The 25,464-nt window shown below is 36.6% G+C and overlaps 1 protein-coding gene across 2 annotated transcripts in view; it reads right to left on the bottom strand.

The window, feature by feature from the left end:
- BMP2K (BMP2 inducible kinase) overlaps positions 1 to 25,464 on the bottom strand; it is a 117,565-nt gene that overhangs the window by 37,680 nt on the left and 54,421 nt on the right. For both annotated transcript variants that reach the window (XM_055588882.1, XM_055588883.1), the window contains exons 4-9: positions 20,817 to 20,959; positions 17,851 to 17,972; positions 15,570 to 15,651; positions 11,413 to 11,545; positions 4,248 to 4,351; positions 1,333 to 1,412 (exon numbers count right to left, since the gene is read on the bottom strand). In XM_055588882.1, the coding sequence (XP_055444857.1) occupies positions 1,333 to 1,412; positions 4,248 to 4,351; positions 11,413 to 11,545; positions 15,570 to 15,651; positions 17,851 to 17,972; positions 20,817 to 20,959 (664 nt within the window). The remainder of the gene's footprint in view (positions 1 to 1,332; positions 1,413 to 4,247; positions 4,352 to 11,412; positions 11,546 to 15,569; positions 15,652 to 17,850; positions 17,973 to 20,816; positions 20,960 to 25,464) is intronic.

Below are 25,464 nucleotides of genomic sequence, written 5' to 3'. Positions count from 1 at the left end.
TATCTTTTTTAAAGTCATTCCCAATGGATATTTCAACAATTTACAAATAGCAGATTATTTCTAACACATCTCACAACCAAGTTCCAAATAGCAAACTGATTATAAGGTTGAAAATTCACCTGCCTAAGCGCCAAAATCCAAACTTCTCAGAATAAAGTTGCTCATGACTGACATTCACCTACCTCCTCAGCTTCATTTCCCAACCTCCTATAGATGTGCCCTTATTATGCTCCAGTCTTGCAGCTTCACAAAGGCTATTCTCACCTGAAAGGTCTGCCTGTCATAGCTTCCTACCCATTACTCCAAGTGACTAGACTATTCATCCTTCAAGAAAGAGTTTAGCAACTCCCACCCCCAGGGAAAGGATTCCCCTGTGCTCCTGTCCTCTGTGCCCAGTCTTTCCCTTCCTCCACTCTCACAGCTGCCTGATCACCTGCAAATTGTAACTGTTTGCTGGTGTATCTTCACTTGATTATGAACTCCTTAGAAATACACTGCTTCTTTTTCTTTGTGTTCTCCATATCTATATCCTGCATATAACAAGTATGTGACAAATGGTCTTATGTATTTCATGTCAAAATACTTTGCATAAGTGAAATACAATACAAAAATCAGCTGTGATCGAGAAATCTCCCCAAATATAAAACTATACCTGTGTGATAATCTAAAATACAGTCCTGTCTATTCACTTTTAAACTCAAAAAAAAAGCATGAGGAGAAAAAGTTATCATTAATTCAATCATTACTCAAATTTAGGCCTTAACCTACATAATCTGGATCCAACACTAAGGCAGTGAATAACTATAAAATTATTTAAAACACTGTAATATTCCATGGGTCTCAAAGAGTCAGACACGACTGAGAGACTGAACAACAACAAATATTCCTCTATTGGTCTTAAAAATGTTGCCACTGTAACTATTCATTGTAAATTACATACAGCTCTTCTTTTCGTAAATCAATAAAAGGTCATTGCAAATAAAATAAAACATAGTATTTCATAAATTAGTTGTCATGTGATGAAATAATGACAAGTGCCACCCATAAGATGACCCAACATAACATCACCAGTTACACAATCACTTCATGAAGGTGGAGAGGGAGAAGTTCAAGTGAAACTATTGTCAACCCTGTTATCTCATCCAAAAAAGCTTATTTTGAACTTGCTGTCTCAACATCATACTACATGCAGTAAGGAATACAGTATTTTTTGTGGGTGAAGATGCTATTTAATCAATGACATCTGCTAGGATTAAAAATGAGTACTGTTCCCCCTCCCTTTTTTTTTTTTTTAATAAATGCCTTTTCAAATTTCAGCATAGCTTTGCCTACCTGGCTTTTATTTGGCTTTTCCTAGAAGCTGCTTCACTAGCAGTCATCGGTTCAGGAAGAGTTGAAGGAATAGGAGAATTCTTGGAAGAAAAAAATAAAACTTTTCATTTTAGTTTTCATTTCAATTGCAGAAAGTTGTATTGAAACACTACAAATATATTCTTAAACTTTAAGAGCACTGTCTGTGAAAAACTATTTCTTCACCTCTTTACTTTGTACAAATTGACACATATTTGCCCAATCTAATTTGCAAATATCACTATGTGTTACACACAAATGTCACTTCCTTATTTGTGTTCCAGAGAAACCCTTGGAAAATAAACAGAACGATATTACATTATATGTATAGTATACCCACTTTACCAATGGGTATAATATATATACCCCATAATCTGGGTATAAAGGATCACGCAAAGACTATTTCACACACTGGAAAAAGCAGCAAACACCAAGGACATGAATAAAGTGTTGTTTTACAGACCGGTGGTAATTTTCATGACATTGCTTGTCAAGTCCAGGAAACAAGAGCAGAGGCTTCACTCATTTGCTTCTGCTCTCTAGTGTTCAGTTCACAATAATTACTCAAAAAATGTCACAGTAAGTATTCAATAAATGTTTGCAGAGTGAAAAGCTAAAAATCCAGGCAAATGTTAAATAAAATTCATTACTAGAATGTGAGCAATGACTTTCAGCTTCAACCGAGAATATATTACACTGACATAACAAGAACTTCAAAAATCGAAAAAGAAAGGCACCAAATTCCTTCTTTTTTCTTAGTGGAGTGGATTAAGTTATTCACAAAGGAAACCTATAAGAAAAAGTCAGGCCATTCAAGTTGAAAACAGCTTAAAAATCAGTGTTTGATTCTAGACCTTTATTAAACTTACCAGACTTGCCACGTACTGTTAATCCAATATAGTTAAGGACAGGGTGCAGACAACAGATACAATTCAAAGCCTTTTAATGGTATCAGCTATAATACATCTTCCCTGAACTACACACTGGGTTTTACAGTTATTATTTCTAATCCTCATAATTACCATCCTTGTTTTACAGAAAAAGTAACAAACGTTAAGTAACTTCCCAAAATATACAAAACCAGTCACTGATAAACACAACCGAGCCCAGTTCAGTTCAGTCCCTCAGTTGTGTCTGACTGACTCTTGGTGATCCCATGGACTGCAGCATGCCAGGCCTCCCTGTCCATCACCAGCTCCTGGAACTTGCTCAAACTAATGTCCATCGAGTCAGTGATGCCATCCAATCATCTCATCCTCTGCCGTCCCCTTCTCCTCCAGCCTTCAATCTTTCCCAGCATCAGGGTCTTTTCCAATGAGTCAGCTCTTTGCATCAGGTGGCCAAAGTATTGGAGTTTCAGCTTCAACATCAGCCCTCCCAATGAACACCCAGGACTGATCTCCTTTAGGAGGAACTGTCTGGATCTCCTTGCAGTCCAAGGGACTCGCAAGAGTCTTCTCCAACACCACAGTTCAAAAGCATCAATTCTTCGGCACTTGGTTTTCTTTCTGGTCCAACTCTCACATCCATACATGACTACTGGAAAAACCATAGCTTTGACTAGACAGAACTTGTTGACAAAGTAATGTCTCTGCTTTTTAATATGCTGTCTAGCTTGCTCACAGCTTTTCTTTCAAGGAGTAAGCATCTTTTAATTTCATGGCTGCAGTCACCATTTGCAATGATTTTGCAGCCCATGAAAATAGTCTCTCACTGTTTCCATTGTTTCCCCATCTGTTTGCCATGAAGTGATGGGACTGGATACCATGATCTTAGTCTTCTGAATGGAGTTTTAAGCCAGCTTTTTCACTCTCCTCTTTCACTTTCATCAAGAGGCTCTTTAGTTCCTCTTTGCTTTCTGCCAAAGGGTGGTGTCATCTGAATATTTGAGGTTACTGATATTTCTCCTAGGAATCTTCATTCCAGCTCGTACTTCATCCAGCCAGCATTTCACATGATGTACACTGCATAGAAGTTAAATAAGCAGGGTGACAATATACAGCCTCAATGTACTCCTTTTTCAATTTGGAACCAGTCTGTTGTTCCATGTCCAGTTCTAACTGTTGCTTCTTGACCTGCATACAGACTTCTCAGGAGGCAGGTCAGGTGGTCTGGTATTCCCATCTCTTTGAGAATTTTTCCACAGTTTGTTGTGATCCACACAGTCAAAGGCTTTGGTGGAGTCAATAAAGCCAAAGTAAATGTTTTTCTGGAAGTCTGTTGCTTTTTCTGTGATCCAACAGATACTGGCAATTTGATCTCTAGTTCCTTTGCCTTTTCTAAATCCAGCTTGAACATCTGGAAGTTCACAGTTCGTACACTGTTGAAGCCTGGCTTGGAGAATTTTGAGCATTACTTTGCTAGCATGTGAGATGACTGCAATTGTGTGGAAGTTTGAACATTCTTTGGCATTGCCTTTCTTTGGGACGGGAATGAAAACTGACCTTTTCCAGTCCTGTGGAAATGAACCCACTTCTCTCCATTTACAATGTCTATGCTCTCTACACCAAGGGCAACCCAACTTTCTCGGTTTACAGAATACTGAGTACCTCAGCCATTTTTCATGACACCCCCAGCCCCACCATGCTCCTCAAAAATCTAACAGTCCTGCTTTTTCAATAGTTAATAATAGTCTGTGCTATTTCAGAGATGTCACTTCGATCCCCTCAATGATGTAAAGTGTCCTGCAGTGCCATCAAGTCCACTGTAGCTCCCCAGAGCACCCCAGCACATATACTTTGTATCTGCAGCTTTGCATCAAAAATACTAATTACAAATATACCATTAGGTCACTTGTCATGAAACAAGAGACTTTGAAAGTATATATACCCACACATGATGAAATGGATTTTAAATTCATATATACTTATGATACTTATAATACAAAAACTACTTACATTGATGTTGGAGACTGGACAATCCTTTTTGGCAAATTTAAATGCAAAATATGACACTTGAAATATATCGGGTCTCCGCTCTGGATCTGGTTCAAGCATGAACCCTACAAGAATAAATCAAAATGTTAAGAAGTTTCACTGAACACAGAAGCAATTAGAGGCACATTAAAAAGACATATACTCCCATTAAGATTAGTGATGCTTCCAATAAACTTTGGCAATGTTTATAGAAAATACAAAAATGGTTATTTTATACATTATCCTAAACTAAAGATCGGAGAAGGCAATGGCATCCCACTCCAGTACTCTTGCCTGGAAAATCCCATGGATGGAGGAGCTTGGTAGGCTGCAATCCATGGGGTCGCTAAGAGTCGGACATGACTGAGCGACTTCACTTTCATTTTTCACTTTCATGCACTGGAGAAGGAAATGGCAACCCACTCCAGTGTTCTTGCCTGGAGAATCCCAGGGATGGGGGAGCCTGGTGGGCTGCCATCTCTGGGATCACACAGAGTCGGACACGACTGAAGTGACTTAGCAGCAGCAGCAAGCTAAAGATAAATGAGTCCTAGGACAGGTCAGTACTGAAAGCATGAATTACAAATATGAATACTCTTCTGAGACTCTGACACAAAACAAAAAGCGAGTTTAGTCAACACTGGGGAGTTATTCAAGAAAATTTCTGGGCTATAGTAGGGGTCCTTATTTTCACTATTATCTAAAATAATTTTTACATATCTACTAATATTTTTAGATATCTATTAATTTTTAAGGGCTTCTGAATTATGAAGAGAAGACTAAACTGTATGCATTACAATCTATTTAACAAAGTAGTATAGGGAAGTAGCACAGGGTTGGCACTACAGTTTTCTTAAAACACGTTTTCTTCCCACACTGATGACAGCAATATTCATCATAACCTCAGATATGCAGATGCCACCAGCCTTATGGCAGAAAGTGAAGAGGAACTCAAAAGCCTCTTGATGAAAGTGAAAGTGGAGAGTGAAAAAGTTGGCTTAAAGTTCAACATTCAGAAAACGAACATCATGGCATCCGGGCCCATCACTTCGTGGAAAATAGATGGGGAAACAGTGGAAACAGTGTCAGACTTTATTTTTCTGGGCTCCAAAATCACTGCAGATGGTGACTGCAGCCATGCAATTAAAAGACGCTTACTCCTTGGAAGGAAAGTTATGACCAACCTAGATAGCATATTCAAAAGCAGAGACATTCTTTGCCAACAAAGGTCCGTCTAGTCAAGGCTATGGTTTTTCCAGTGGTCATGTATGGATGTGAGAGTTGGACTGTGAAGAAGGCTGAGCGCCGAAGAATTGATGCCTTTGAACTGTGGTGCTGGAGAAGACTCTTGAGAGTCCCTTGGACTGCAAGGAGATCCAACCAGTCCATTCTGAAAGAGATCAGCCCTGGGTGTTCTTTGGAAGGAATGATGCTAAACCTGAAACTCCAGTACTTTGGCCACCTCATGCAAAGAGTTGACTCATTGGAAAAGACTCTGATGCTGGGAGGGATTGGGGGCAGGAGGAGAAGGGGACGACAGAGGATGAGATGGCTGGATGGCATCACTGACTCGATGGACTTGAGGCTAAGTGAACTCCGGGAGTTGGTGAGGGACAGGGAGGCCTGGCGTGCTGCGATTCATGGGGTCACAAAGAGTTGGACACGACTGAGCAACTGATCTGATCTGATCTGATCTGATCCACAACATGTTTAGAAATACAAGCATAGTTTGATGGTTCTATCATGAACCGTTTTCACACCAATCCTACAGCACTGCTTGAAAGGCCTGACATTTTTTCTAACCAAAATGGCCACTACATTTCTTGAACTACTTGCTAAATTACAATTTTACAAGAAGGCCGACATTTATATTCCATCCTATACATGAAAAAACCATATTTTGTTATGGTATTCTTCATGTTCTAACTCTGCTTCATTGATTAAATTCTTATCATGTTCAAATCATTTTTAAACCTATTTGCAATGTAAAATTTACAGCATTAACTAGACAATATTCTGAAATTTGCTAACACAATTGTGTTCAGAGATAAAAGTATATAAATAACTACCTTAATATTACAAATGAAAATTAAATCCTCCTTTCAATCATAAGTAATATTACAAATCAAAATTAAATCCTTTCAATCATAAGTAACATTTGAACAAATAATGTGTAATATATCTCTGACAGCATGATAAGTTAACTTGGTTAAAAACACGGTTGTATGGCAAGTGACACTAAGCACAAACAATTTATTTGGGAGATTCTGAACTCAGTTTTATTATATTCTGCATGTCACTTGGTTTTATACACTTAAAAAGGCTAACATATACCACTTATAAAATTGATATTTTATTATTTTATCATCTGTTAGAATGAAATAACTCAAAACATTTAATTCTAATATTTATTAGTTGATATTCAACCTTATTCCAGAAAAGATCTGAAAAATCTACAAGGTTTATTTTATCCTCCAAAATCATATTTTATTTTGATAGCAACAGACATTGTTTTAGAAGCAACAACAGTACATGATATGGGAATACATTTATACAAACTTTTATAAATGCTTATCCATGTAATTTTTAAAAATGAAACAAATCACAAGAAACTTATAAAATTCATAAACTTAAAACTTTTCTATCCTAATAATTCAGTTTATTTGGCCTTTAAAATCTTATTTCAATACTAGCTAATTATAAATATTTTCCTACAGAGGACTTGAAGTGGCATACAAAACTGTAATTCTTTTTTAATATATGAGAAAATTAAGACTAATGAAAAAGTAATGGCTGAAAGGGAAAAAAAAAAGAGGGATAATGTTGTCAGTAAAGAAGTTACATATGTTTGGTCCTACAATGCAGGGCCAAAACTGGCAAAACTTAGCTCTCTAGCTGTCAACACAGATAGGGCAACATGATCCATTATATGAATTGCAATATTCTTAAAAACAAAATGGGTGCTAAGAAAAAGCACCACGTCTAATATTGAAAGCAAAGCGTAAATTCTCCTTTGATTCTTTCTAAAGATGGTTCACACTGAGTGAACAATGTCCCTAAGAAGCTACAATGAGTGACATACAGTCAGGTCTTACACCCGCCTTCGTGCAGACCAGTGACACAACAACAAAACGCAGTTCAGGAGAAGAAATTCTACAGGAGTAGAGAACAGTGAGGGTATGAAAATACACTTCCCTGGCATGGCATAATCTCGGGAAAGGTTTTTTGAGTATCTAGAGAGGAATGGCAATCCTTTAGGCAATCCTATATATATATTTCTTTTCTTTTACAGTAGATGAGAAGCACTGAAGAGAAATAAATAAATTTGAGCTTTTATGTTTTCTAAGCAATATCTGTATAGGTAACTCTCTCTCTCAAGTTAAGCATAGCATATCTCCTAATGATTAAGTAACCAGGCTGTCGGTGGATTGACATCACTTACAAGCAAACAAAAGGACCTCTAACTCCCCTAGCTCATGTTTTCATGTGGGAATACATTTTCTGGAGGCTGTTTAGTTTGTCTGTTGTTGTTGTTGCTGTTTACTCGCCAAGTTGTGTCCAACTCTTTTGCAATCCCACGGACTATAGCCCGCCAGGCTCCTCTGTCCATGGGATTGTCCAGGCAAAAATACTGGAGTAGGTTGCCACTTCCTTCTCCAGGGGATCTTCCTGACCCAGGGATTGAACCCAGGTCACCTGTTTGGCAGGCAGATTCTTTACTGTCTGAGCCACTAGGGAAGCCGTCCCTGGTAACAAAACAGTTGGGGACTGCTGCATTAATGAATACACACGTCTAATTGATCTAAAAGTGAATCAAGCTACTAAGTTTTTTAGAAAAGACAAACTAGAATACACCCGTTTACCCAACTTAAAATGATCATGTGAGTCACCACAAGACCACTCCCATTAACTTTGCTTCTATTGCAAATATAAAATCAACTTTTTAAAGTATACATGTATGTGTGTGTTAGTCGCTCAGTCATGTCTGACTCGCTGTGACACCACAGACTGTTGCCTGCCATGCTCCTCTGTCCATGGGATTTCCCAGGCAAGAATACTGGCGTCGGTTACCATTTTCTCCTCCAAGGGATCTTCCTGACCCAGGGATAGAACTTGCATCTCCTGTGTCTTCTTGCATTGACAGAAAGATTCTTTATCACTAAGCCACCTGGGAAGCCCAACAGGTGTTGGTAGAATGTGGAAACAAGGAAACTCTTGTGCAGTGTTGGTGGGAATGTAAACTGGTACAGCCACTATGGAAAACAGTATGGAGGTATGTCCAAAAGTTAAAAAAAGAACTACCATATAATTCATCAATCCTACTTCTGAGTATGTATCTGAAAGAAACAAAAACTCAAAAAAATATCTGCACCCCTAAGTTCACTGCAGCATTATTTACAATAGCCAAGACAAGAAAGCAACTTGTGTCCATCAATGGATGAATGGAAATAGAAAATGTGAAGTGTGTGTGTGTGTGTGTGTGTGTGTGTGTGTGTGTGCCAATGGAATATTATTCAGTCACTAAAAAAGAGAGAAAGAAATCTTGCCATTTGCAACATGAATAAACATGAGGGTAGCATAATATGCTAAGTAAAATATGTCAGACAGCACTGTGCTGTGCTTAGTCACTCAGTCTTGTCTACTCTTCACAACCCCATGGACAGTAGCCCGCCAGGCTGCTCTGTCCATGGGATTCTCCAGGCAAGAATACTGGAGTGGGTTGCCATGCCCTCCTCCAGGGGAATCTTCCCAACCCAGGGACTGAACCCAGGTCTCCTACATTGTAGGCGGATTCTCTACCGACTGAACCACCAGGGAAGTGGGTAGCCTATCCCTTATCCAGAGGATTTTCCTGACCCAGGAATCGAACCAGGGTCTCCTGCATTGCAGGCAGATTCTTTACCAGCTGAGCTACCAGGAAAGCCCAGGTCAGACAGAGAAGTTCATTATGTGAGTAACATAATGATTTTATGTATATATGTATTAAGAAATGGGTCACCACAGTAGATATAGTAAATATCTATCACCTCACAGAATTAAACATTGTTTTCCCTTGGGATGAGAACTCTTTTAAGATCTACTGTCTTAGCAACCTTGAAATATACAGTACACAGTACAGTATTTTTAACTATAGTCACATGCTGTATATTACATCCTCAGGACTTACTTTATAACTCTAAGTTTATACCTTTTGACCACCTTCATCTCTTTTGCCCATCTCCCACCTTTGGCAATCAGCAGACACTGCACGATTCTCAATAAAATCCTCAGTCCAATTGTGATAAAAACATTATACTTAACAACAAAACCATGCCACTGATATGGTGATTTATAACAAGGGCTTCAAAGAAAGGTTAAATTTCAACTGGCTAGAACACTCAACAGCCAAAGGAAATTCCTCAATCTATTTTTTGAGCATTCCAATTAATCAGAGTTCTTTCATGCTTCTAATGCCCTAAATTTTGCAATGAAGGAAGAAAGCAACTGGTTAAGACAAAGCAGCTGATGGGTCTGATGTTTATTCATATATACTCAAAAGGTATACTTGCTCTTTAAAAAAACATTCTGCAAAATGGCAAGCTAAAAATAACAAGGCTAATGGGGAAAAGAGAGCTGGGACAAACCACTGAAAACCTATACAGCTCAGTCACCAGAACACTGACAAAAACATCAATTGGTATCTGAAAAGGTAACTTGGACTGCCCAGGCAGGTAGCTTATTTGGCTGAAAGCTGTCAGAAGGACAGAAAAACATATCAAAACAAGACTAGGAGGTTCTCCACCAATCAAGATAAAAGTGCAGTTCTGAGCCAGCAAGGATGCTCTTCAGGAGGCCATCCATTAGCAGAGAGTCACACAAAAGCTGAGAGGTAGACCTCTCTGGGAAGGAAACCCCAGGTGCAAGCGCTCATGTTTAATATTCTCCAATTAGAGCTTAAAGTTCATGCTGGCAGTGAAGCAGCCAAGCTTAGGGCTATTTCCTTTCCCCTGTAAGTTATACCACCACCTCCCCTACGCCATTACTCTGGTTCCCCTCACCTAGGAAAAACACTCTATGTGAAGCAGTGTAATTTTTGTGTTCAGTTGACATAATCCTCTAATTTCCAACATGTATGAGCAAATCCACATTAAAGAAATGTGGATTTCTTTAAAGAAACAAAGAAGATTATGCTTTAAATAAGTTTGCCAAGTGAAGCAACATATATCCTTTTATGCTCCATTTTGATTGCTTTTCTTTTGGAGTGTTTGCTCTGTTTTTTTTTTTTTTTCTTTTTGAGTTAATTGAGCCTCATAAATTACAAAAGTTAGTCAATTACCAAATGTATAACAAATCATCTTTTGCAGAAATTATACAATGTGCGTATTCAAGAAATTAAGTTACAGCATCTGTCAAAAAGGAAGAAAAAACTCTTAAAAGAGACTGTAAGAAAAACTGAGGCATTCTTTTGGAATGAAAGGTCCACAAGATTAGGTCTTCTGATTATTACACTTTAGGTTGCTTTCTTGTTTTATAATCAACAAGGAATAAACAGTAAAAAAAAAAGTGGCAAATAAACTACAATTTTAAATTGGAAATAGTTTGATCTAAAGAAGAAACAGATCAGGTTATTTTGATTTCAATAAGTACAAAGACTGAATAATGAAATGTTATGCTGTAAAGTTTTTCCACAAATTCCAGTTTCCTTAATTACATAATGTCTATGTTCTATAAAAGCTTATCTAGAGCTTAAAAACATCCATATACTAATCAGTAATTAGGCTACTTTCATTCCTATAAAAGTCTTATAAGCATCTTTTCTTGAAGTTTTTTTTGATGTAGATAAATTTTAAAGTATTTATTGAATTTGTTACAATATTGCTTCTGTTTTATGTTTTTATGTTTTGGTTTCATGGCCCTGAGGTATGTGGAATCCTAGCTCCCCAACCAGAGGTCAAACCAGCACCCTCTACATTGGAGGCAGAGTCTCAACCACTGGACAACCAGGGAAGCCCCTGAACATCCTTTTCAATGTATTTCTTCACTATAGTAGTTTTACAAAATTATAATAACATGAAATTAAAAGACTAGTTTTAGGTAAAGGAACAGAAATATCAGGCCCTACGTATAGTACCTTACAATTCTTTTCATAAATTGTCCAAGTACTTACTTATTAAGCAATGTATGTTATGGGAGTAACGAGAGTTGTCTGGGATGGTAAAGCTGCCGTCACAGATGGCAACCTGGCTCTCACCAAAAGGAAGAGTGAAGAAACAAAGTTTATACAGTAAACATCCCAGGGCCTGGAAAACAAAGAAGCATGAATATCATCAGAACTCAAGTATCAACTTAATCACAAGAGCAAACAAACAAACAAAAAGCCACAAATGAAAAACTAAATATCTTATTAAAAAAAACAAAAGCTTAATGTTCCGATATTGGCTCAAGCTTTTCACAAATTACAATTTAAATTAATGCGTGTGGCTAGATAGCTGAATTCATGCTCTCATAGAACACTAGATCATGAATGACAGCACTAAAATTAGAAGTGACTGCTTCCCTTTGGGAGAAAAATTACATTTTTATTTCTTTCACAAAGAAAATATATATTTAGTACACAGCTAGCATGTAACAACCAACAAACCAAGCACAAAGCTCCTTGTAGCAGAATATTTTAAAAATTCACTATAAAACACATTTTAAAATTCCAGGTTTCAAACAGGAGTTAGCCAGCACAGTTAAATTTATCAGACACCCATCAACACTGATTATTCACTGAGCACGTCATTATTTTACACTATAAAAATTAGTTCTCAACTTCTAAACATAATCCTACAATTTCCATTCGACATTATACTAGTCATATTTGTACCTGAGTAATCTATATAAAATTCAGAAAGAAAGGGCTCTGTCTGCTTTGCTTGTACGGATTCATAGTCATCACAGTGCCAATAAATCTACTTTCTGACAACGAATATAAAACACCCTAAGGACACAAATTATGTCTGGAAAAGTAGCACAGGAAATTTTTAGCTAAGCTGCCAACAGCTCAAATCTGAGATGTGGTAATAAAATGTGAGTTTCTGCTCAAGAGACCATTATGCTGTCACAAGAAGCGTCGCCTACAAAGTGTTATGAGTGTAAGGGACAATTCTAACTCTTAATTGATTATATACAATTATCCAGTAGTTACTATACAGTTACATTAGCCATAACTGAAATCTAGCCTATCTAAACATTAGCACATCAGCTTTCCTTTGTTGGCTTTTTCTTCACACAGCAACCTGGCAAGCCAGTTAACAAATACACTAGTTTTATAACTGCTACAAAGATGACAAAATACAGAATTACCTTTCTGAGTTCAACAGTCTTAATTTACAAAACATTATTTTCAATATTACAATAGTCCTTTAATGAAAAAAGTTTAAAGACTCTAGAAATTTCAATATATTAGCTCAAAAACATTACTAGATTATTTACTATGTGACTAACAAAACTACAAAGATTCTGAATGGAAGTAATGAGTTCAATGTGGCTTTAAAAAATTTATGATGCATTTTTCTCTAAGGAAGATATTCTCAGCTTCTATACTGCAAATTGAGCATAAGGCTTCCTTAACAGCACTAAAAAAATGACTATTAATGGTGTAATATCTGCATTAAATTACACCTTTCTTCTGCCCAGATGACAGTGAGGCAAAGGAGATCTGCCTTTTAGCCAGTTTTATCTTGTCAATCAAACCTTCAGTAATGTGTCTTTTGTTAGAGTATATGTTATGGGAGTTCCCAGGTAACAATTTTAGATAGCAATGCCAGTGTACTTCAAAAACATTAATCTAAAATACTCCGCTTCACAGAGTGTGAACACAAGGAGGTGTCCTAATTTTTTTCACACCAAAGGCATTTTTCCCTCTTTTTCCATTTGATACAATGAGAACTGTGCAGGAAACAGGAGGGAATGAATGACCTCATTTTGAGGGTTGAGTATCACCATCTTCCATTTTCCCCATTAAATGGTAACATGAAGCATCTCTCACTGAATTTCCTATTGGTCAATAAAATCAGCATCCTAGTTCTCAGGATAAAAATAACCTACAGTAGAAACTTCAAAGTAAAAAATAAATTTCTCCAAAATACATATGCTAAATGAATACTTTAACCTCAATATCGTAACTCTCTAAATACTATTTTGAAATAAGATCAAAATATAGCTCTTAACTGATATGAACTGATTTTTTTTTTCTGGATATTCTCAAATTCACAACTAAAATGTTGTAGGCATTTCATCTGAGCTATGACAAGCATAAAAATGGTATCATGGAAATTAAAACTCTATCTCTGTCAAGCATATAAATATACATTCTGTTTTCTGATAATTTTTCTGGCTTCTTTCTTATCTTTGAGCATCTATTTGTCATCCCACAGCTATATCCAGTTACCCATTATAGAAATGCTACTCCATATAACTAACCTGTAAATGGAATAAATTTTAAATTTGTTGCTGTTTAGTTGCTAAATTATGTCTGACTCTTTTGTGACCCCATGGATTGCAGCCCTCCAGGCTCCTCTGTCTATGGGACTTCCCAGGCAAGAATACTGGAGTGGGTTGCCATTTCCTTCTCCAGGGGAGCTTCCCTGACCCAGGGATCAAACTCATGTCTCCTGCATTAGTAGACGTACTCTTTACCACTGAGCCACCTATCACTGACAATTTAGCCATCCTGGCACAAATTCTAAGCCTGGGGAAAAACAAAGAAAGAAAAGACTCCCTCCTTTTTGTTTAGACACTGGGTAACAAACATGTTCTTAAAAGACTTTTTAAAAACCAACCCTTGATGATTTCAAAACAGTAGTTAAGGTATGAGTCTTGTTTCCTCCACTGTTGAAATACTCTTTTAGGTAATGTGGATTTCAACACTAGTCACAAAATTAGGCCAGGAAAAGACTTCCACAATCACCTCCTCTAATTAATACCTTCATTTTATAAATTAAGATTCAACTGAATTTGTTTTCTATATTATACTACAAGCCATTTACTATAGCCATTTAATGAATCAAATGTCAATGCTGAGAAGAACCAACTGAATTTGAGTCATACAAGCTGGGGATCTGTAAGCAGGAGCAAATTAACTAAATCAAACCTATTTGTGGTTTCATTAAATTACATATATGGTTAAAAATTCAACTACCACAAGATTTAAGAACCATTGATGAAAAGGTATATATTAGTAGACAGAGGGGAAAATATTGTAGATACTCTTTTTTTATTACCTTGCAAGAATATTTCCCAATCTCTATAAAAATTCTGGCCATGAGAGGAGCACCAAGAAGATACTCATTTGGTTTCACCCATTACGCTTGACTGCTTTCTAAATATTATGCTTTAAAATGAAACCAAATGACTTTTCTTGTAAACTCTAGAAATACTTCTGAATGTTTTTCCTCAATTCCTAATATGGCCACTGGTGGCAGATATGGCTGAATGCTTGTTAAATTTAAATGAATTCACATTTAAAATAGTTTCCTGCCAGTTTATTAAATACAGACAAAACACATTTTACTTATGAAATAACCTCAAAAGAGGTATTGACATTCTAATATAAAGTTCAACTCTATAGAAACATGTTGTGTGTGTTAGTTACTCAGTCGTGTCCAATTCTTTGAGACCCCCTGGACTGTAGCCCCCCAGGCTTCTCCATCCATGGAATTCTCCAGGCAAGAATACTGGAGTGGGTTGCCATTTCCTTCTCCAGGGGATCTTCCTGACCCAGGGATCGAACCTGGGTCTTCTGCACTGCAGGCAGATTCTTTACCATCTGAGCCACCAGGGAAGCCATAGAAACATGTTATACCTCAATAATTCAATCTAGATATAGATGCTAAAGAACCTCAATATACAGAGGTTAGTCAACGGTATGTTTATATTTTTTAAAAAATTTTACTCATGTTAGTTTCCACTAAAAAGATCCTAAAATACTTGAGAAAATTATAAGCATAACCAGTTAAGAGTTATGGCCGGCTTTTCCAAAACTGCACTCAAATCAAAAAAATTTTAACAATCATATATAATTTAAATTCTAAAAAATACTGTGGTAAAAAGTTGCATTATGTGGAAACTGTTTACTTGCTTTTTTATACCTAAGTTTTCCATCTCCGGATCAAGAAGGTATGTGCTAATATTTTTCTTCTGCTTTTAGTAAGCTTTACTGTCCACCACTCTCTTCTACTTATTAGGAAATAACCTTGTGGAGGACAGGGGGAAGATAATCAACTGAACTCAGATTTTGTTAATTTGGTTAGTGAAAATGTCAGCCTTTCTTGGCCTTACCCAGATATCAGCCTTGGTGGTGATAGGCTTCCCTCCATAAAGGTTGATCATTTCAGGGGCTCTGTATGACAGAGTTGTATACCTGGCAGTAAATAAGTAAAATGGAGTGGAGATATAAAAAAAAAGACATACTACATTGTTTCTACATAAAATACTACGGTTCAATAACATTATAGAGAAATAATACTATTTTAAAAGCTCATTAAAAGCCCATCAAGGATTAAACAATACAAAGCATTATACACGTTTTTATTCAACAAGTGCAATTGCATCTTTAATAATAAACACAATTTTTAATAGAAAAAATTAAATAAAGACAATGTACTGGAAACATGGTTTTCCTTGAATTTCTTAAATGAAATAATACAATTTAACTATAAAAATATCCTTATCAAAATATTTTAGTCAACTAATTTAAAAGTAAAACTTCTACCCTCTCAAAAAATTAATTTATATGTTTATTAAGCAGTTTGCGTTTATGAATCCTAACATAATTCCTTACACATGGTAGTAAATGTCCTCGAGGTTTGTTTTTATAATTATTCTTTTAAAAGTAATCTAATTGTCATAATTAATTATTAATTACATTAAGTACACTTCCAAAACTGTTAGCATAAGTGGTTTGGAATTAAAAGATATGGTGAATAAATATTTACAAGTATAAAAACTCCAAATCCACTATGAACAGAACACAGTACTGCTCAATTTCATGGGAGAAATTATTAGAATATCAAAGGAATTCCTATATTATGGCATAATTTAAGATTCACTTTAAGTGTTTTTATGTTTTATTTTATATGAAGTATCTTAAAACTCAATATTCTACCACCTTATTTTTTTCAAATCACCCTAACTGTGATACATTCTGAATGATACTACTACAGAGGAGTGATCTAAGAAACCAGAATATAAACTACATAAGGACAGGCCTTTTTTTTTTGTTCACTGCTATACTGTAGCATCAACAACAGTGTCCAATATGCTGTACGCCCTGTTAACTGAATAAACAATTAGACCATTAATTCCTGTGAGCCACTAAGTACAAGAACCCATGAGCTTATTACGTTCATCACTAGCGTACAATTCTGCTAAACTTAAGCTATACTTCAGATCTTAACAGCAAAAAATTAAACTTTCAGCAAGCCAAAGATGCTTGAGCAGAATTCTGTAACAGTCATTATATATCACAACCCAGTAACTTTTAAAATTATATGTATATACATATACCCACAAGAAGCCAATTCAATACTTCATTGTTCTGGTGTTCTTCAGGATGTTTATACGTTTACTAAGGAGTTTGTTTTTATGAAATCTTAACATAACCATCAGAGGCTGTTCCTGAGTAGAAATACCCAAGTCTAGAAAACCATAGTATTATACAAATGGACCAGAGTAAGATCAGCTCTGCTGCTGCTGCTGCTGCTAAGTCGCTTCAGTCGTGTCTGACTCTGTGCGACCCCATAGACGGAAGCCCACCAGGCTCCCCTGTCCCTGGGATTCTCCAGGCAAGAACACTGCTCTATTTGAGCCTATTTCAAAATACATGTCGCAGTTCAAACAAAAGCTCATAGGTAGCCTTAAACAAGTGAGAATCTGTGAGGAAGTGAAGAAAAGTAACTTAGAAAAAAGGAGCTACTTAGAAAATCCTATTCTTACAGATCTTTCTACATTCTGCATCATTTTATTAAGATGATCAAAGATTTACAAACAGTACTATTTTCTAAAACTAGAAAACAGAAAAGCCAGGGAAAAGTCCTTACAATACTCTAGCAACCATGGAAAATACAAGGTTAAGAAAACATAAGGCAGATATGATTTATATTTCTACCAAAGAGTTCTCCAAAACAGTATCAGAAAGTAAAGAAGTTTTCCACACAGTTTTCAATGCAATACTATCAACTTCTTAATAGTAAATGAGGTCAAAGTTTAAATATTTTTCCTAACAAGCACAAATCCTCACTCAGTATCAATAAACACAAAGATGTTTAATTGAACTCAATAATAACTTCAAACTCCCTTTAATGAGTCCACTAATTACTGCAGCTTATTTAACAAATTTGTTAAATTTGACTAATTTGTTTACAATGTAGATGAAAGTTTTGCTTTCATGGTAAAATGTATTTCCTATTGAACTAGATGAGATGTAAACTAATCAATTATATCACACAGAAATATCTTAAAGAGATCTATTAATGGAATACCTAAAGTTTAAGCTAGCAAAGCTGGTCACAGACTCAAGTTACCTAAAATTCTCATGAGACAAAACAAAATTAACACTTACTTTTTAATTTCTTCTTCTACTGTATTAACTCCATCTTTTTGAGGATTAAGAAATTTATTTGTGGCACTGCCAAAGTCACAAAGTACATAGTTTCCACCATCATTCAACAAAATATTTTCTACCTTCAGAAAAGAAAATCAATAATTAGTAGTATTTTCTAAGTGAAAATTGTCTTTTTACAACAATGTTTTGATACAATAAACACCAAAGGACTTGTTTTATACACATACACACACACCCCTACACATACACATACACAAGTATATAGAGAGAGAAGGTAACTCAAACTGTGAGAAAGGACAAATGATTCAGAACAAAAATACATGTTACTTTATCTACTGCTTCTCTCACTAAGAACAGAGTGCTTCTTCCAACCCAGGATAACTTTTGCAAGAGTCAAGTAACCCTTTTTGTTGTAACACGTTGAGTCACTAAGTTGCGTCCAACTATTTGTGAGCCTGTGGACTGGAGCCTGCCAGGCTCCACTGTTCACGGGATTTCCCAGGCAAGACTACTGGACTGGTTGCCATTTCCTTCTCCCGGGGATCTTTCCAACTCAGGAATCAAACCCGCATCTCCTGCACTAGCAGCTGGATTCCTTCTCTGGGAAGCCCTCAGTAACTGTAAGTCCTCTCTATAACTGCTTCGGTAAGAGAGAACAGCCAGTGGGAGTGAGCCTATACCCTACCTCCAATTTCCTTCTTTTCTGACACTTCAGTTTTTCTACAGAAAAAACATAAACCATTCCAATTCTACCTCTGATTAACTCCTAATTCCATTTTTATCTAAAACATTACACTGAAAAACACAGATCTAACTTTGTGTCTTAACTTAAGAGATCGCCGTCGTAATAACTTAAAGTTATGTGCACAGTTTCTAAAACAGGAGAGTGTGGGTTCACAGCCCAACTGTGCTACTTATTACCACATGTACCCTGGACAATTTGCTTAACCACTCTGTGCTTCAGTCTCCTTACCTATAAACTGGGGGAAATAACATCTGCTACATGACATTGTTGTAAAAGCTGAATGTATTAAAACATGTAAAAAGCTTAGAACACAACTGATATAAGGTAAGCATTCAATAAATGACACTATTATTAACTTTTTTACAGTATTTTTATGATATAGCCTTGAATGAGTAACTAAATTTCTCTCCACACTACCAAAATACATTAGTTTCTTTATAATTTTTATTCTATATTTCATTTTAGTTTACTTTTAAACATACTTGTAAAAAATAAAAGATTTATACAAGAAATCTACTTAAAAAAAGCTACTTAAGCAGGCATGAATAAATTTCCACATGTAAAAAGAACTAACTCTATTCAATATGGTCTATATAAAAGTATGCAATTCAATGACTTTGTTTTAAAGCCAAGGAAGACCTGGCTGAAAACATCAACTTTACATTTAAAAAGTTAATGAGCTAAAATAGCACAAAAACATCTGACCAAATTATTAGGGAAAATGTAAAAGAGCTGCATATCCAGAAGAACTGAAATGAAAGATGCTACACTGATTATCCAAATTAAGAGACAGATGAGGAGTCAAACACTGTGATCTTACCTTAAGTTTGTATTCTTTAGCATAAGTTTCCCTAAAAGATGCTTTCATGGTTAACAACCTATATTATGAGTAACATCTTTTATTCTCTTGTATCTTAAGAGCATTTTATTATCACTTTTCAAAGCTGTATGTGCTAAGTGCTCAATCGCTTCAGTCGTGTCTGACTTTTTGCAACCCTATGGACTATAGCCTGCCAGGCTCCTCTGTCCATGGGGATTCTCCAGGCAAGAATACTGGAGTGGGTTGCCATGCCTTCCTCCAGGGGATCTTCCCAACCCAGGGATCAAACCCACCTCTCTTATGTCTCCTGCATTGGCAGGCAGGTTCTTTACCACTAGTGCCACCTGGGAAGCCCAATAATAAGTCAGAATTGGGATTCATTCATTCAGCAAATATTTACTGAGACTCTGTTATGTGCCAGGCACTGTACTAAATGCTTGGATACATCATAACAAAAGAGAGAAATCCCTGCTCACAGAGAGCTTACCTTCCAATGGAAGAGGACAGAAAACAAAACAATAGTCTTAATACGTAAGCAAATTACATAGTATCTGAGAAACTGACAAATAATAATAAACAGTAGAACAAGTAGAAAATGGAAAGATTATGTTGTAATTATAAATAAGGTGGTACTAGCACAGGACTCTGAGAAAGTGAATCTGAGTGAACTTGAAGTGGGGGAAAGGTTTACCTTGGGATATCTGGGCATAGAACATTTCAGGAAGAGGAATTTTTGTAATCCTAGTGTTTGCAAGTATCAAAGAAGACACCTATGTTTCTAAAGAATGTAGTGACAGCTCAAGCAATATAATTCCGGGAATATTCAATCCCCTTTGGGCACTTTTTCCAGTGTAACAGGTGGGTACCATATACAAAAGGTCAGATTCCATGAATATGAAAGACAAAGTGACCTTAAAGTGACAATCACCACCAAATTATAAGAAATTATCTAAAACTGTAGTAAATTATAAATAAATCAGTAAAGAGACCCATTTACAGTGAGCTCCAATATCTCTGGAAAATTCCTTAATGCTTAAAATGAATTATAGGAAACAGGAGGAGTGTTGGCAGGACAGTGTGGAGAGACATCCAACCTGCGTCAGTGACGTTCATATTCCTGTTCATATGAAACCTTTAAAGAAGCCTGCTCAGTACAACAGAAGCAGAGTAGGCAGCACAAAATCCATCTCTACAACCATGCGAGAAACTGTCAGGGTCATGGAAAGCAGAGTTTCAATTCTAGAGTCAGTCTCTACATGGCCTCAGGAAACGCAGCAGAGAATGGAGAGACCGATGTCAGTCCTGGTAACAAGAACTGCTTTAGATGAAGACAGTCCAAGGACATTTTAACTCCAAAGTTTAAAAGGCAATAATCCATAAGGAGTCTAAAGCTCATACCTTGAGATCCCGGTGAATTATCGGAGTCTTACACTGATGCAACCTTGCAACAGCTTCACAGGTATCACAGAATATCTGTAACACTTCTGCTTCTGTAAAGCCAGTCTGCAGCTTCTTATTCATCTGATTCACTACCTGCCCAGCTAACCAAAAAAAGTAATTTTGATGACATTTTTTATAAATGAAGACTACCACAGACAAAGAAATTAAGAAATGACTTCATGGTCTCAGGTAATGGGAAACTGGCTTTTTCATAATTTTCCTGTAAGGATGCTTATTATACACCATATTCTGTTGATTCAATGACAAAGTTGTTTTTTTTTTTTTTTTTTCACATTTTTCATCTTTGAAATGAGAACATCTGATGTTCTCATTTCAAATAACTGATGTTCTGCTAATACCATTGGCCATATTTTAACATTTTAACAATTCCAAAATCAAGATGTACCTTGTAACTGACGGCATCATAAATTTGAAGCAACAGTTATTCAACTATGCTAATTTGGGGGGTAAACATTAGTGAACAAAAATAAAGTCTCTACTATCACAAAATTTATAACTAAAGGCAGAGATAAATTACTAAACAATCACACACATAAGTATTTATCAAAGTTACATACAACAAGGATAGTATGAGAAAAACCCAAATTTAAATTGGTAAAAGATGGGAAGAAGAGACTGGCAGAGAAGGCCTATCTAAGGAAGTGATTATTTATGTTTAAACTGAAGGTTAATTACAAATTAACCTGGCAGAGATTTGGGAGAACACCCTAGTGACAGCAAGTGACATGTAAAAAGGCCTCTAGTTTGGGAAAGAGGTTGATGATTTTGAATAACTAAAAGAGAACAAATGTGAGTATGGTCTAGAAAGCATCAAGAAGAGAGTAAAATAAGATGATACTGATGAGACAGAGAGAAATTTTAGATTTTATCTTGAGAATCAAGAAAACTTCCTGATCTGACTTTGAAACGATCTCCTTGACCGGGGGATGGAGGAATCACAAGAGAGAAAAAGAGATGAATAAGAGTCATGTTCTAAACCAGGTTAAGAGATAACTTACCAGGGCAGAGTAACTTACCAAAGGCAAACAGCCATACCAACAAGCCCTGAGAGAGTCATTAAATAAGTATTGAGTGGACTACAATAACTGATATCATAATGGTGACAATTCTTACACTAAGAGAAAGTTTACTATCATATTCTCAGAATACAAATACATGATTCATTCAGAAAACATTCTAACCTAAATAAAGTTTGGAAATTTAAAAAGGCAAGCTTGTGTTTAAGTTTGAAACTTTCTTTTAATAAGCTTGAATAAATGAATGTCTGTTATTTTGTAATGTGTAAGAAGGTGCATGGAACAACACCAGGTTCCAAATCGGGAAAGGAGTACATCAAGGCTGTATATTGTCACCCGCCTTATGTAACTTATATGCAGAGCACATCATGCGAAATGCTGGGCTGGATGAAGCACAAGCTGCAATCAAGACTACCGGGAGAAATATCAATAACCTCAGATGTGCAGATGACACCACCCTTATGGCGGGAAGCGAAGGAGAACTAAAGAGCCTCTTGATGAAAGTGAAAGAGGAGTAAGAAAGTTGGCTTAAAACTCAACATTCAAAAAACTAAGATTATAGCATCTGATCCCATCACTTCATGGTAAATAGATGGGGAAACAATGGAAATGGTGACAGACTTTATTTTGGGGGGCTCCAAAATCATTCCAGATGGTGATTGAAGCCATGAAATGAAAAGACACTTGCTCCTTGGAAGAAAAGCTATGACAAACCTAGACAGCATATTAAAAAGCAGGGACATTACTTTGCCAACAAAGGTCCCTCTAGTCAAAGCTATGTTTTTTCCAGTAGTCATATATAGATGTGAGAGTTGGACTATAAAGAAAGCTGAGTGCCGAAGAATTGATGCTTTCGAGCTGTGTGTTAGACAAGACTCTTGAGAGTCCCTTGGACTGCAAGGAGACCAAATCCCAAAGAAAATCAGTCCTGAATGTTCACTGGAAGGACTGATGCTGAAGCTGAAACTCTAATACTTTGGCCACCTGGTACAAAGAACTGACTCATTGGAAAAGACCCCAGTGCTGGGAAGTTGAAGGCAGGAGGAGAAGGGGATGACACAGGATGAGATGGTTGGACAGCATCACCAACTTGATGGACATGAGTCTGAGCAAGCTCTGGGAGTTGGTGATGGACAGGAAGCCTGGTGTGCTGAAGTCCATGGGGACACAAAGAGTCGGACACGACTGAGTGACTGAACTGAAGAAGGGGCATACACACTTGTTCCTTCTATTATTACTATCTAAACAGCATTCTCGTATGTTTTCTGAAATAGCTAGTTTTTCCTTAGAACTTTAAAGCAGAGGGAAAAAACATTAATTTTGCCCATGAATCCTCAATTTTGAGAAAACTCAGGTCTATTTGGTTATAATTTGTTCAAAGTATCTCATATAAGACTGAGGCATCTGACTATGCAGCAATTTTCTCCATACTTTGTTTGTCAAATGTCCTGGTTCATTTTATGCAAAAATTGAACAGTAAAAGAAGTGGTTTATTGGTGTTTATTCATATTATTCAAGCTTCTCTGATGGCTCAGATGGGGAAAATATCTGCCTGCAATGCAGGAGACCTGGGTTTGATCCCTAAGTCAGAAAGATCCCCTGGAGAAGAGAATGGCTACAGACTCCAGTATTCTTGCCTGGAAGACTTCCACGAACAAAGGAGCCTGGTTGGCTACAGTCTATGTGGTCACAGAGTCAGACATGACTGAGCAACTCACATACACACACACTCTTAAGAGTCCCTTGGACTGCAAGGAAATCAAACCAGTAAATCCTAAAGGAAATCAATCCTGAATACTCGTTCGAAGGATTGATGCTGAAGCTCCAATACTTTGGCCACCTGATATGAAGAGTCAACTCATTGGAAAAGACCCTAAAGCTGGGAAAGATTGAAGGCAAGAGGAGAAGAGGGCAGCAGAGAATGAGATGGTTAGACAGCATCACCGATTCAATGGACATGAACGTGAGCAAACTCCAGGAGATAGTGAAGGACAGGGAAACCAGGCATGCTGTAGTTCATGGTGTCACAAAGAGTCGGACACAACTTAGCGGCTGAACAACAACATTCACGTTATTCAACTATCATTTCACAATTAATGAAATCATAACCTTGAATTCATTCTGCCTCTTGCAAACTTTCAATGTTTCAATGAGTAGAATAAATTTTAAACAAAGAGTATTTTTTCCCTTTAGAGATCTTTGGGTTAGAAGCCTTGAATCTCAAAAATCTAAGTTCCCATAAAAAGCTAAAAGCTCTATCTGAGCTACACTTCAAATGTAGAAACAAATGAAATTTAATTATTCAAAACCGAAGTCTTCTAGACAACGTATTAAAAAGTAGAGACGTTACTTTGCCCACAAATGTCAAACAGTCAAGGCTATGGCTTCTCCAATAGTCATGTACGGATGTGAGAGCTGGACAATAAAAAAGGCTGAGCCCGAAGAATTGATGCCTTTGAACCGTGGTGCTGGAGAAGACTCTTGAGAGTCCCTTGGACAGCAAGGGAATCAAACCAGTCAATCCTTAAGGAAATCAACCCTGAATATTCATAAGAAGGACTGATGCTGAAGCTGAAACTCCAATACTTTGGCCACCTGATGCAAAGAGCTGACTCGCTCGCTGGAAAAGATCCTGACGCTGGGAAAGAGTGAAGGCGAGAAGAGAAGGGGATGACAGAGGATGAGATGGTTGGATGATATCACCAACTCAAGAGACATGAGTTTGAGCAAACTCTTGTGAGACAGTGAAGGACAGGGAAGCCTGGTGTGCTTCACTCCATGGGATCGCAAAATGTCAGAAACAACTGAGCAACAACAAGACATAAAGTAAAATTATTCTAATGAAAAATTTAAAAATCATATCCTAAAAGCAAATATTGCCTAAGACTGAACGTCTTGTAAAGTAAGATGTGGGTAACTTCCAAATCTTTACATATTTTTCAAACAGATATCATCCCCTAAACAAAACTTTTATCCTCTGCCCAATTTCATGATTAAAATTTAAACAGTCACCATTTTTCTAGCCTCAACAATCTTCATATCTCTGAGATTGCACTCATTACTATTTAATTTAAAATGCCAAACAGTGCAACCTACCATCTTATTTAAATGCTGATACGACTTTATTTTTTACAAGATAATTAAATTTCATCTGCCACAGACTGTACCATTGCCCTCCCCCCCCCCCCTCGCCAAATACTCACTTCCTTAAATACTGAAGCTCATTTGCTTCCCCTTTTCAAATGTCCTCTGAATGACAATTTTAATTAAACTCATTCAGGGTTATGATTATGCTCAATGATTTTTAAAAAGTTATCAATAGTCAACTCTAATCGAGCTAAGAATTAGTATCTTAAATGCTAGAATTCAGGAAAGTAAGGAAAATCAGTATTGTCTCCTTCAAGGGATCATAATGCTTTACAGTAGAAAAGATAAAAATAAGGAAGACTGATCACAAAAATATCTAATTGTTTATATAAGTTACAAACATATCACAATAGATATTATAATACTGATTCACTTCACTTTCCTCTGTCCTTCCCTTCTTACAAGGCTGGAGTAAAATAAGA

Source organism: Bubalus kerabau, chromosome 7 (genome assembly GCF_029407905.1).
Source record: "Bubalus kerabau isolate K-KA32 ecotype Philippines breed swamp buffalo chromosome 7, PCC_UOA_SB_1v2, whole genome shotgun sequence".
NCBI lineage: Eukaryota > Metazoa > Chordata > Mammalia > Artiodactyla > Bovidae > Bubalus > Bubalus kerabau.
Note: the sequence above shows the minus strand (reverse complement) of the source record. Positions and strands in the feature narration are given on the sequence as shown.